This window comes from Momordica charantia (assembly GCF_013281855.1).
Source record: "Momordica charantia cultivar OHB3-1 chromosome 10 unlocalized genomic scaffold, Mcharantia_2.0 BLBB01000010.1, whole genome shotgun sequence".
Taxonomy (NCBI): Eukaryota; Viridiplantae; Streptophyta; class Magnoliopsida; order Cucurbitales; family Cucurbitaceae; genus Momordica; species Momordica charantia.
This window is the reverse complement of record NW_028275158.1, coordinates 231,680-244,319: the sequence shown is the minus strand read 5'-3', so window position 1 is coordinate 244,319 and position 12,640 is coordinate 231,680. Positions and strand designations below refer to the sequence as shown.

Sequence of the window (12,640 nt, the reverse complement as noted above, 5' to 3'; positions counted from 1 at the left end):
GGGTTTTAAATTTTCCAATTAAGCTAACATTTTGTGTTGAGTGTATGCTTACTGTAACTATAAAGTTGTTAATATTTTACAATTGATACATGCTTTAACATTAAAAATGAATTCTAAATATATTACTAACCACACTTCAAAGGTTTTAAAATTGAGACACTACTAAATAAATATTTGAAAACACGGTAAAATATATATGAAATGGAATTGAAAATTTGTCAATTTGAAAACAACAAATTCAAACTAAAAAAGGTGAATAAAACGTAGATAAAAAATATTGCTTGTTTCCAGAACTGAACAAGTCAAATTGTCAAGTCATTTCAGGCATCACATTGACATGGTTAGGGTTGAATGGTCAGAATTGAGAATGGTGATGGTAGGCAAAGCCATAACCCAACCAATCAAACATCACATTTCACATTCTAGGCCTTCTGGCTACTATCCCATGCCTACGAATATATTCTCTATTTTCAAATTTCAAACAATTATGTTGTAATATTATTGATTTGGTTTCATATATATTTTTAGGTGATTAAATTGACGAAAACTAAGAAAATTCTTCATCTTCTTTCCACCGTTTGTTTAGTTGTTTTTATAAGGTTTTAGTCTCAATTATACTTACAACTTGGACTTTAGTTATAATCTGCCAATATCATATATATCTTTCCCCTTTGTCATCCTTTTAACTATTGTTTTCTTTTTTTGGGTCATAGGAAACTTCTTTAATGTCTGTGAGAAAAGGTAAGCAACACACAAGATTTGAAGATGCACTTTAATTTATATGTAAATTGACAATAAATTGGAAAACAAAAGGAGGAAGACATTTGAATTGGGGAGCAAAGGGAATCTTGGGTTTTTGTCTGTAAGGGTTGGAAATGACAAAGCCCTAGACTATAGTCGTCGTCATCATGAGCTCCATTTGCATGTCAAAGTTTGGCTAGTGAAATGATGTATTTTCAATGTGTGGTGACCCATTTTTCATTCATCCCTCTCAAAATTTCAAGACTTGCAAAAGTTCTCCATCTCAGCAAATTGGGAAGCTCAACTAGCCGCCTACCTTACTAGGTCTATTGATGCAAGATTATAGTTTAGGTGGGGACGTCATGAAGTTAACTTTAGTAATTGAGCAGATGGTGTGTAACACAACCTTACATCGTGTGATGCCTAATCACATACACGTCGAAATTTAAGTTAATACTTAATTTGATAGTGTCATGTCAAACTTAATAAAATGCATATAGATCATGTCTTTTGTGTTTTCACCTTAGAAAGGGAGTATAGGAAAACATCGCTCTACAATTATGGAGTTCATGCATGTCATTTAGCGAATCTTATATCGACTCTCAATAGAAGTAACCTTCTATCGGCTGCAAGACATCTTTCAAATCTTCTTCCTAAGTCAGAATCAAGCCAGACTCTACCTCACGAAGGTATGCGTTTCAAGGTAAAAGACCCACGTGCATAGTTTGTGTTTCACCCTTAATTAGATAAAAAGATGAGAAATACAAATAATACTAGCTAGTGGATAGACATACGTGTCATATCACTGATTAAGATATATGTCTCAAATAAAAACATGTCTAGTTGAAAATATAATAATTATGAATATAGAAGTAAAAATTAAATCTTGTTAATGTTGAAAGTTTTTTCTTTTGTTTAAGTTCTAACTTTTGAAAAGTAAATTCAACTCCACTGTATAAAAAGAAAGGTGAAAGAAGATTTACTTATGTAACTTCCAATATCTTACTAAGATTATTACTTTTCAACAGGCGACTGCCTCCGGATTTGAGATTGATATCCCAATTTAGAGATACGGCAGGCAAGAAGCGCAAGAAATCCGAATCATCGATCATTGGCGGTTTTATGAAAAGAAAAATGTTAACTTTTGCAAATTAAGAGAGTCCCATCAAATTTGCGACCCAACCGAATGTCATTCCAGGGAGCGGATAGGTCTCTACGGTGGTGAGCTACGTTCAACTTTGAAGGGAGCCGCTGTTTAATCCTAAATTTCTCGCCTTTTTCGTAGGAGCATGTCGGACGCTTATTGGAGGTATACCGACTCACAGCAGCAACCTCCGTCTGCCGTCGTCGGGAAGCGCCCACGCGTTGATTTCGGTAATGGAAGGAATAACTGTATTCGTTACGTTTTTTGCCCTTTTCGTACATTTGGAATTAGGGTTTTCTTCAGGTTTCTGAATTTACCCCACTTACTAAATTATTCATACTTCCAGCCGGGCGCAAGATTGGAATTTTAGAAAACCCTGATAAGCAGATATTTGTTCCGTTAATGTGCTCTTTCTCTTTAAATGTTTTCTTCATCAATTTGCTGTTGAGACGTTGACAATTCCCTGCATGGTTGAGAGAAGGTCTCTGCGTATTGTTTTACACCATCCATACTCATTTTAAGTGAGATCTGTCCATGATTCTATAGTCCTTCAAGATACTTTCCTGCTCTGTATATCAAATTTTTACTGATTCGCTGACCTCTTTATGAGGAACTAAGGTTTTCCTGAAGTCAAACAGCCAAATTTATTTGTTGTCACGAGTGTTGGGTCACAGTGGGCGTCTTTATTGTTAAGGACTTGGTGCAGCTCTAATTACTTCTTAGTGCGCCCTTTGAAGTTAACCATTTTTCTACTATAGTACCCACTTGTAGCGTTTCGGTCTAAGGCTTCAGAATGTGCCACAAGGAATGCATATTTGTCAACAATTGACATTTGTAGTTTCTCTTCAGAGTATGACACTTTTAGGATTGTTCCAAAAATAAACCAACTAACAAAAACATGAAGGTAAAATGGTATTCATAATTGAATGCTTAACATATTAGTGTTTACATCTTTATTTTCTCGCATAAATTATTTTATCTTTTCTAGTCACGATTTCGTTGTTGATTGCAGTGGCACGATCTTTTGCGGGCTCCCTTTGCAGTTATTCTGTCTCTTTTTCTTTTCCATATTTGGCGCTTAATTCATTGTAAATGGCTTGTAGATTCTACAGGTGGTCATGAGTTGCCCCACTATTACCCTCGTCAAGATGATAGAGCAATGATCCAAGGAATCAAAAGTGTGGATTCCATCAATGAATCCTATGAACGTTACTTGCGCAGCTCGGTACTTTTTTCGCTTTGAAGGTTCAATTTGTTTTCTATATGTTTTCTCATTCAAGTTCATGCTAATTAACCATGCCACTACTTTTGTCTCAGCAAATTTCCTCATATGGTGGAGGACAGTCTGCTAGACCTGTTAGTGGGGGAGTTCCTGGTCATCCGGTCAATGATCCACCTATAGTTGGGATTGGGGGTGTGGTTTCAGGGGCAAACGTTAATGATAGAAGTGCAAGCTTTGGAGTTGGGAGGCCGAACGTTCCTCTTCCGCCTGATGCTTCTAATACACTGTTTGTGGAAGGCTTGCCTTCCAGCTGTACACGACGTGAAGTAGCTCGTATCTTTTTTTTACATTTTCCCATTTCCCATTTCACATTATTGTATTGTTGAAAGGAATTATTGTATTATATTGTTTCCTTCACGTCCGTCCATAGATATATTTCGCCCTTTTGTTGGCTACAAAGAAGTGAGACTTGTTAACAAGGAATCCAGAAATGTAAGTTGATTTGTTGAAGTTCAACTTTGTTTTCATTCAATATGGGACACCATTAATTAAATAGTGAATTTTATTTACCTAATTTGCGCAGCCTGGAAGAGATTCAGTGGTGCTTGGTTTTGTAGATTTTGTGAGTCCTGCCCATGCTGCCACGGCAATGGATGCCTTACAAGGTATGCTTGCATCTGCTTTAATTATTAATTTCTTACCTTTTGTTCTCTGGCTGTTAAACATTTGCACTCTTTATCTCCTAACAGATGTCCCTAGTGGAGAATTATATGCCTTGAATTTGTATATTTATTTTGGCTTTTCTTAGAAAAAGAAGTTATGCATTTATCATTCTCATGCGGAATTCAGTGTCCTTTTTTTGGTGTCTTTACACAAACATGGGTATATCTGTGTTTATATATATCTACATACTATTTTTCCCAGGCGGGGATTCAACCATGTTTGAGATAGTTAAGTAGAAAACCAAATGTAGGTTAGTTGAACAACTGGGTAGGAATCAGTTTGCCCGTAGTACCACTCAATCTCCTTCATTGCAATGCCTCATGCAGCTGCGCCCCCATATCTGGAAATGAAGATGTGACTGCTTGAGCGCATATGATTCAGCAGTATAGTTTTTAGATTTCCTGCTAGGAAGCTAGGCTGTTATATTGGGCATGTCAAAGGGTGTGGGCATCGAGCTGGGCATTCTTTAAAAAAAATTGATTCCATGACCTATATAACTTTGTATTCTCCAGTTTCCTACTTCTGGTGGTGGTGGGGGGTGGGGGATCGGGGATCAGGGTGGGTTTACCATTGAATCATTTCAAAATGATTCCAACTTTAACAGAGGATAACGTAAAATGAAACACTTCTCATAATCTAAAGTGGCTGCCACATCTCATAATCGTTGGGTGCATGGTTAAATAGCATCTTTCTATCTCATGTATCTGACAGTTTATGTATCATATGTGACAGTCTCATTGAATCGTTTCTTCTTTGTGGGGGATTTATCTTTATGTGAATCATATGGCTCCCATTTCTCCATTGTGGGGATGTATTTTCATGTGTATCATATGGCTTTCAAATTCAAGTTGTGTGGCTTGAAGAATTTAGTTTGTCTGTGCTATCCTGCATTCAACAGGTGGGAAATCTGGCAAGTTCGATAACTGGTCTTATAGATTTTGCAGTGGATTAAGAGTCTCATTTTTAGTTTCAGTTCTTCAGCTGATGTAAAGCTTATTACATTTAAGACCGACTAGTTATAAAGTTTAGTCTTACCTAGGTTCAATATAGTTGCTGGTTCTGATTATGATAGACTATGTTCGATATTTTAATTGTGTGATTAACTCAACGGTGTTCGACTTATACATTGTGCCTCCTTTTCAATTTTCACGTTAAAAATTTTGACTTGGAGAATGGGGCTTAGTACGCCTCATTTGTTAGGAAGACTAAAGCATGGTTGGTGTACTCAACCGTGAGATCACACCTCCATGAGTATTACAAGGTCCTTTCTGATGCCCTTCTGAATAAAGTAGAAAAGTTGTGGAGTATTAAAAATTATTAAGGTGAATATTAGACTATTTGTGATCCAGATCATGTTATACGCCTTATATCCGATATCTATTCTTTCCCTACCTCGTCGTTCTACACGTAGCTACTGCATATATCAGTCGAGCTCGATTTTGCAGGTTATAAATTTGATGAGTTTGACCGTGACTCGGTCAATTTAAGGTTGCAATTTGCTCGCTTTCCTGGTGCAAGGTCAGGTGGTGGGCATCGTGGAAAGCGTTGAGTTATGCGATCTCCCAGGTGATAAAATGCCTTCTTCGATCCCCTCGACCAATTATTTTCTTTGCCACCTGGTAAAGTCCAAGGAAAAGTTCATTTAAACGCTGAATCACTCTAAACCGTGGACGACTCTTGTGTAGGATTTGCGCATACGGTGAAGTTATGAATTTGAGGCCAATATGACAGTCCCCCTCATTTCGAAAACTGGAGCATATTAGTTAGAACCAACCGAATTCGTATACGATTATATGCGACAAATGTGGTGATTTGGAGAGTGCTTTTACTTTTATGATATCTACTCTGTTTTCATACGTGCTGCTATGAACGTGATGTTGAGCTGTGAGATAGCTTTCTGCTTTCATACGTGCTGCCATGAACGTGTTGTTGAGCTGTGAGATAGCTTTCTGCTTTCATCATTATTATCGAGTAGTGACTATTTCGACCCGATGATACCCAGACGTGAGTTTAGTTAGTGACGAAAAAAGCCATCTTATTTATACAGTACATTTTATTGGTATTTTACTTCATTATCAAATTTAACTTCTATGTCCTGAAGCTGTGCGTTTTATTTGAAATTTTTTTTTATTTAATGCGTCGACCAGCTAAAGAACATATTTGAGTTCTCAAGTTGATATGCTGCATATTTGGCTAACCTGCGTTTCCCATATTTACATGGGAAGAAAACTTATAGAAATCATTGGAGTATTCTGACTCCTTGCAGCTTAGATTATTATTAATTCGTTGTTTTTTGACCAACGAAGGCTGCAGATGTAGGATTGATAACATTTTATTTCCCTAGGATTTCAGTTTGACATGTTTTGGTAGTTGACGACTGTCTTGTATTCGAAGTGCACGATGCTTATGAAAATTCAGGATATGCATAGGTGCAGTTCCATTTATAGAGTTACTAAGCCTTAACAGATACAAATATTGTTTGAATTTTTCCCCCTTTTGGATTGCTCTATACGATTGTGAGGAGGAGCACGGCTCAAGACTTGAGCTTGATTTGCATTTCAATTTGATTCATGTGCCACTTCCTGTTGTGAGTGATTGGAATGATTAGAAGCTCATGCTCACCTCCCTTACTGGTTGTGGTTCCATTACAAGTACTGTTTTGTCTTTGGTGTCCGTTACTCCAGTTGGGGAGGCCTCTTTCTTTAGTTTTGCTAGCAACATGATCCTTTGTTGTTCAATTTGTCCACGACTCGGCCATGTGCTAGAGTGAAGTTTCAACTATCATGGAAAGGAAGCTGCTGAGAGATGGGGGCTTTATGATGCAGGATGGCAAAAATAATGTTCGAAGTCCTGGCCCTGCCATCTTTTAATGGGTGGTTGAGTCTGACTTTAAGCATTAATTGATAGTTGAATGAGCTCTAAAAGTTGGATGGTGATGGGAGTTGCACATGGGCCTCTATTGATTAAGTCTGCTATTGGAGGTCTTTGAACCTTTGTGTTTGTATAGTTAACTTTGTCAACTAATACTCGATTATATACAAAAGGACACATAAAATTTTATTCATTTGTAGATTTTAATACCAATTGGGTTGGTGAGAGGGATTCTCTTGTGGTCAAACCAAACATAAATTAGGTACAATTTGGGATGCTTTTTCCATCAAAGACTTTTGACCATCTTATCCTTTTTATACAAAAACAATTATACAGAAGAAGAAAAAGAAACGACAAACGCCTCATTTAAATTTGTCATCTTCTCTAACTTGGCCACATTGAGATCGCAACAAAACAACAAAAATTGATTGGATTTGATTAAAGAAAATTTGTTTTAATTGAGTGTTGGACGTGTCCTGGGCCTTGGTGGTGGCAATGTGAACGCTGTAAACTATGAATTGATGCATTGACCTTGAGCTTTGACTTACTTTTTGTCTACTTTCACTCTCGTTTCAGTATTATTTCCACTCCAACCGCTATTTTTTTCTCTCTTTTTTTTTTTGGTACTTTTAATTATTGATATCTTTTCTTAATACTAGTTAGCATCTGTCTCTAATCAAGAGGTCTAAGTTTAAATCTTTCACCTCACTTCTTAAAAAATGAAAAGGAAAATCAAATTACTTATATGAAAATATGCAATTCTTTTAATGTTTTTTATATATATATATATATATATATATATATATATATTAAAGTCAAAGATTGAACTATACGTCTTTTAATATTTTATTTAAAAAAAAAAGGAAAAGAAGTTAAACTGACAATTAAACGGGCGTTTGGAGTCAAATCTTTCTGCAATTTACGACCCACTTGATTTATTGGTTCATTAAAGTAAAGCAGGATGCTGGCGGCATTCATTAATGATCTATACCATTTGGAGGTTGTTGCGTTCATATTTTAAATTATATTAATTATTCGTTAAATAACTTAAATCATTACTTCTATTTTATTAATTCAAATATATCATTTTTTACTAATCATAATTTATCCTTTTTTTTACAACACGAGTCAATTAATTGTTAGATGAGTTTTCTATTATGACAGAATTTTATGGGCGAAGGTTTTATGGGTTGAACTCTTGATGGGTTCTTTATCCAATCAAATTTAATAAGTGGGAATGATTATGAGGGACAAATAAAATAGCATTCGGTTTCACTTAAGTTAAAGTTTATTAATGCAATGGTTAAGACATCTTGTTTATTTCATTGACTAAAAAAGAGTTAATTGTATGTTTGAGAAAAATCGTTCTGTAAATTTATATTCAAATTTTATTTATTTATTAAGAGAGGGAAACAAATCTGTTTGAAATAGTAGGCCATTAAAAATATATACACGTATAGAATTATTTTTTGTTTGTTATTATAAAAACCATTTTAAGGTTTTAATACTTATTTGAAATATTTGATAAGTTTCATATATTCTCAACTTTTTAAATATTTTTCTTATAAGGATAATATTTACTTTAAAATTTTAGTTTATTTTTAAATATTTTGCTTAAAATTTTAATTGTTTGAAGATATTGATTTTCTAGGGTCCACACTTTATCTGAAAAAATATATAACAAACCATATTTTTCTAAAGAAAGATTAATTTTATGGGGGCTATCCACAACTTATTTGAAAAAATAGATTATTAAATAGTTTTTTTTCAACTTTTCTTAATGTATTAGGTCTAAAACTACTTTTATGAAATGCATTTAAGCAAAGTTTAAAAAAATATAATAATGAAAAATAAAACATAGACGCATTGAAGTTAAAAAATATATATAAAATAAAAGGAAAAAACCTAAAGAAAAAGTTAAAATAAAAAAATAAAACAAAATTAATTGAATTGGATAGGCAGATTAAAAAATTAAAATGAAAAAAAAAATCTATAACGGGCCATTAACGGTCCGTTTCTACCAGAGAGGAAAAAAAGTAAGTTCATTACCTGATTTTGCTAAATAATTTTAGAAGTACTTTTCACTTATTAACTTATTTTTAATTTTTTTTTTTTTTTAAAATGACCTGCTATTTCAAAAAAGTCCGGAATCCTTGTATTGTGTAATGTGCGGAAGATTCCTTTTGAATTCTCTAGAAATATGGTGTGTAATTGGGAGTTGGGAAGGACACATTTCAAGGAAAAAAATAATCATATAACTTATCTTCAACTTGAAGCTACTTTTCCTTTTCCTATTTATGGAAATTGAAACAAAAAAATCGAACATTGTTTAAAATTACAAATACGCATAATAATTTGAAAAATATAATTCATAAAACATTTTAAAAAACAATCCCCCAAATTCCGAGTAAATAATCTGGTTATAGAAAAAAAGAAAGAAACATATTTTCCCATTTCAGATTTTGGACGAATGTTTGTGCCCACTGTTTGCAACGAGATAAATAAAAAAACAATTATTATTGTTTAAAACAAATAAAAAGTTAATCCTCAAAACTAATTAGGAGAGATATTAGGAATCCCAATCCCAATCCCAATCCCACCGAACTCCTATTTCCATACGAATTCCTTAAATTATACGTTCTGATAGAATTCTCTATAAAAAGCGAAACCCAGTGCACAGTCTCACTCACTCGCCTCACACAACAAAACAAAACTCTTCTAAAACTCACTACACATACCATGGTGACTAGCGTATCGGAGATTCAGAGCGCGGACCCGCCGGCTGCCGCCACCGCAGTCGACGACGAATGCTGCATCAAGCAAGTGGATATTACAGTCCCCAAGACCGACGACCCAAACTTGCCGGTTCTCACATTTAGGATGTGGGTTTTGGGGATTGCATCATGCGTGATACTCTCATTTGTGAATCAATTCTTCTGGTACAGATCCAATCCCCTGTCGGTTTCTTCAATTGCCGCGCAGATTGCTGTGGTGCCCATTGGTCACTTGATGGCCAAGACACTTCCGACGAGACCTTTTTTCAAGGGCACGCACCTTGAGTTCACCATGAATCCTGGACCCTTCAATATTAAGGAACACGTTCTCATTACTATTTTTGCCAATTCTGGTGCTGGTTCTGTTTATGCAACTCATATTTTGACTGCTGTTAAGCTCCTCTACAAGAGACAGCTTACTTTTGTTCCTGCCCTGCTTATTATGCTCACAACTCAGGTTTTCCTCCTCCCTTCTATTTTCATTCAATTTTCCAATTGCTCTTTCTCTTATCTGTTTAATTCTTGTTAACACCAGTTTTTGAGTTATAAATTTGAGTTAGTCACTCTATCACAAGATACCAGATTAGAATCGAGCTGACATTCGCATTTTTTATTTTATTGTTTGTTCTGTTTCACCAATCTCAAAATTGCCATCCTCTTAGGGTTCATAGTCAAGAAAACATGGATGTTTTTTCATTGTGAAGAACGTTATACAATAGCCAATATCTGTAATCTGATGTTAATAATCTATGTCCTTTGTTTTTTAGATTCTTGGATTTGGCTGGGCTGGAATCTTTAGGAAATATCTAGTTGAGCCGGGGGAGATGTGGTGGCCATCTAATCTGGTGCAGGTTTCGTTGTTTAGGTGATGTCTTCTTATCTAATGCTCTTTTTGAGTAATTCGATTTTAGTTGAATAAAGCTCTTATTCTCTGTATGCTGACGGGAGGAACTTTGGGAATTGTAGGGCTCTTCATGAGAAGGAGAAGAGACCGAAACGTGGCACCACTATTACACAATTCTTCATTTTAGCAATGATCTGCAGCTTTGCTTACTATGTTCTTCCTGGCTACCTTTTCTTTATGCTCACCTCTTTCTCTTGGATGTGTTGGTTTAATTCCAAATCAGTTTTACTTCATCAACTGGGTTCTGGCACGCGCGGCCTTGGAATCGGTGCATTCGGAATAGATTGGACCACAATTTCGTCTTACCTTGGAAGTCCCCTAGCTAGTCCTTGGTTTGCCACTGCCAATATTGGTGTGGGATTCTTCCTTGTTACGTATGTGATGACACCCCTTTGCTACTGGTTCGATGTTTATGGAGCAAAGAAGTTTCCTATATATTCAAGCAACCTTTTCATGTCGAATGGCCTGAAGTACAACATCTCAAGCATTGTAAATTCAAATTTCCATCTTGATCGAGGTGTTTACCGCACAACTGGGCCAGTAAATCTCAGTACCTTCTTTGCAATGACCTATGGACTTGGATTTGCCACACTTTCTGCTACACTTGTTCATGTCTTTCTCTTCAATGGAAGGTAAATTCTCAACCACGCTTCATTTATCATTTTGTTATCTACTTTTTAAAAACTTGTTTCTATTATTTTAAATTTGGTTAAGAATTCAAATGTGTTTTAATAGAAACAAAATAAAAAACATACCAAAAAAAGTGTATAACAAAGTGGTAATTGATTCATGTTTATATTACTCAGGGAGCTGTGGAACCAAAGCAGAAGTGCCTTTGGAGGGAAGAGGAAAATGGACATACATACTAGGCTTATGAAAGCCTACAAACAAGTACCCACATGGTGGTTCCTCATCATCCTTGTGTTGAGCATTGGTCTCTCTGTTTTTGCTTGTCAATATTACAATGACTCTCTTCAATTGCCTTGGTGGGGTGTTCTGTTAGCTTGTGCGATTGCTTTCTTCTTCACTCTCCCCATCGGCATCATTGCTGCAACCACAAACCAGGTAAAGCCATGGTACAACAATTAAAATTCAAACTACAAATCTCTTTGGTTTCAAGAGGAAGCTTAGTTATGTTAAATTTAATGTCTTTCTGATTTGCAGGCACCAGGTTTGAATATTATAACAGAGTACATCATTGGTTATGCATATCCCGAGCGCCCGGTTGCCAACATGTGTTTCAAGGTGTTTGGATATATTAGCATGACACAAGCTCTTACATTTGTATCTGATTTCAAACTTGGTCACTACATGAAGATCCCACCGAGGGCAATGTTCATGGCCCAGGTGAATTTTAATTTTGGTAATACAGCATGAAATAAAGTATGCTAAGTGTCTCGTTCCTCATAATGAATCAACTTTATGTGGCAGATGGTGGGAACAATTATAGCCGTGATAGTATACATTTCAACTGCTTGGTGGTTAATGGGTTCAATTCAAAACCTTTGTGACACCAACTTGCTGCCATCAAACAGTCCTTGGACTTGCCCGATGGATCGCGTGTTCTTCGATGCTTCAGTTATTTGGGGGCTTGTTGGGCCTCGCAGAATATTCGGGAACTTAGGAGAATATGGAGCTGTGAATTGGTTCTTTATTGGTGGAGCCATTGCTCCTTTGCTTGTATGTATTGCACACAAGATGTTCCCCAAGCATTCATGGATTCGCTTCATCCACATGCCTGTTTTGTTGGGCGCCACAGCGATGATGCCGCCAGCTAGCGCTGTGAATTTCACTAGTTGGCTCATATGCGGCTTTCTGTTTGGATTTTTAATTTTTAGATACAAGACCGAGTGGTGGAAGCGCTACAATTACATCCTCTCTGGTGGCCTAGACGCGGGAACGGCCTTCATGACAATATTGATATTTCTGACATTGGGATCAAAGGGAATTGAGTGGTGGGGAAACAACACGGATGGATGCCCCTTGGCCGCTTGCCCAACTGCTAGAGGAGTTATGGTTGATGGCTGCCCAATTATCTGATCTAATTTCTTAGCTTAGCAACTAGCAAGTGTTTATAAACTCCTTTTTTTTATTTTCTTGTTAGATAGCTCTCCCATGCCTCTGCTGTAAATATATCATTTGGATCTATGATTTTCTTTGATGATTCTTGTAACGATCCTTATTCTTTAATACATCCAGATTATCATTAATGCAGAATTTAAACTTACAAAACTGTCCTTGGGATCCTTTATTTGAAAACA

General features: G+C 35.9%; 2 protein-coding genes across 4 annotated transcripts; both read left to right on the top strand.

The window, feature by feature from the left end:
• Positions 1-1,764: 1,764 nt before the first annotated feature.
• Positions 1,765-5,930, top strand: LOC111011536 (RNA-binding protein 2). 3 transcript variants are annotated; one of them, XM_022285339.2, is made up of 8 exons: positions 1,770-1,950; positions 2,027-2,115; positions 2,989-3,110; positions 3,203-3,440; positions 3,538-3,599; positions 3,691-3,772; positions 5,276-5,396; positions 5,516-5,930. In XM_022285339.2, the coding sequence occupies exons 1-7, from the start codon at positions 1,928-1,930 to the stop codon at positions 5,377-5,379; spliced, it is 720 nt and encodes a 239-aa protein (XP_022141031.1). In that variant the 5' UTR covers positions 1,770-1,927; the 3' UTR covers positions 5,380-5,396; positions 5,516-5,930. The 3 variants fall into 3 exon arrangements, with proteins under 3 accessions (XP_022141032.1, XP_087975066.1, XP_022141031.1); XM_022285340.2 differs by lacking the exons at positions 5,276-5,396; positions 5,516-5,930 and adding an exon at positions 4,729-4,952 and having other exon boundaries at positions 1,765-1,950; XM_088118940.1 differs by lacking the exons at positions 5,276-5,396; positions 5,516-5,930 and having other exon boundaries at positions 1,765-1,950; positions 3,691-4,952.
• Positions 5,931-9,359: 3,429 nt separating this feature from the next.
• LOC111011382 (oligopeptide transporter 6) lies at positions 9,360-12,596 on the top strand. Its single transcript, XM_022285107.2, has 6 exons — positions 9,360-9,932; positions 10,243-10,340; positions 10,442-11,011; positions 11,186-11,444; positions 11,544-11,726; positions 11,811-12,596. The coding sequence occupies exons 1-6, from the start codon at positions 9,441-9,443 to the stop codon at positions 12,417-12,419; spliced, it is 2,211 nt and encodes a 736-aa protein (XP_022140799.1). The 5' UTR covers positions 9,360-9,440; the 3' UTR covers positions 12,420-12,596.
• The last annotated feature ends 44 nt before the right edge of the window (positions 12,597-12,640 follow it).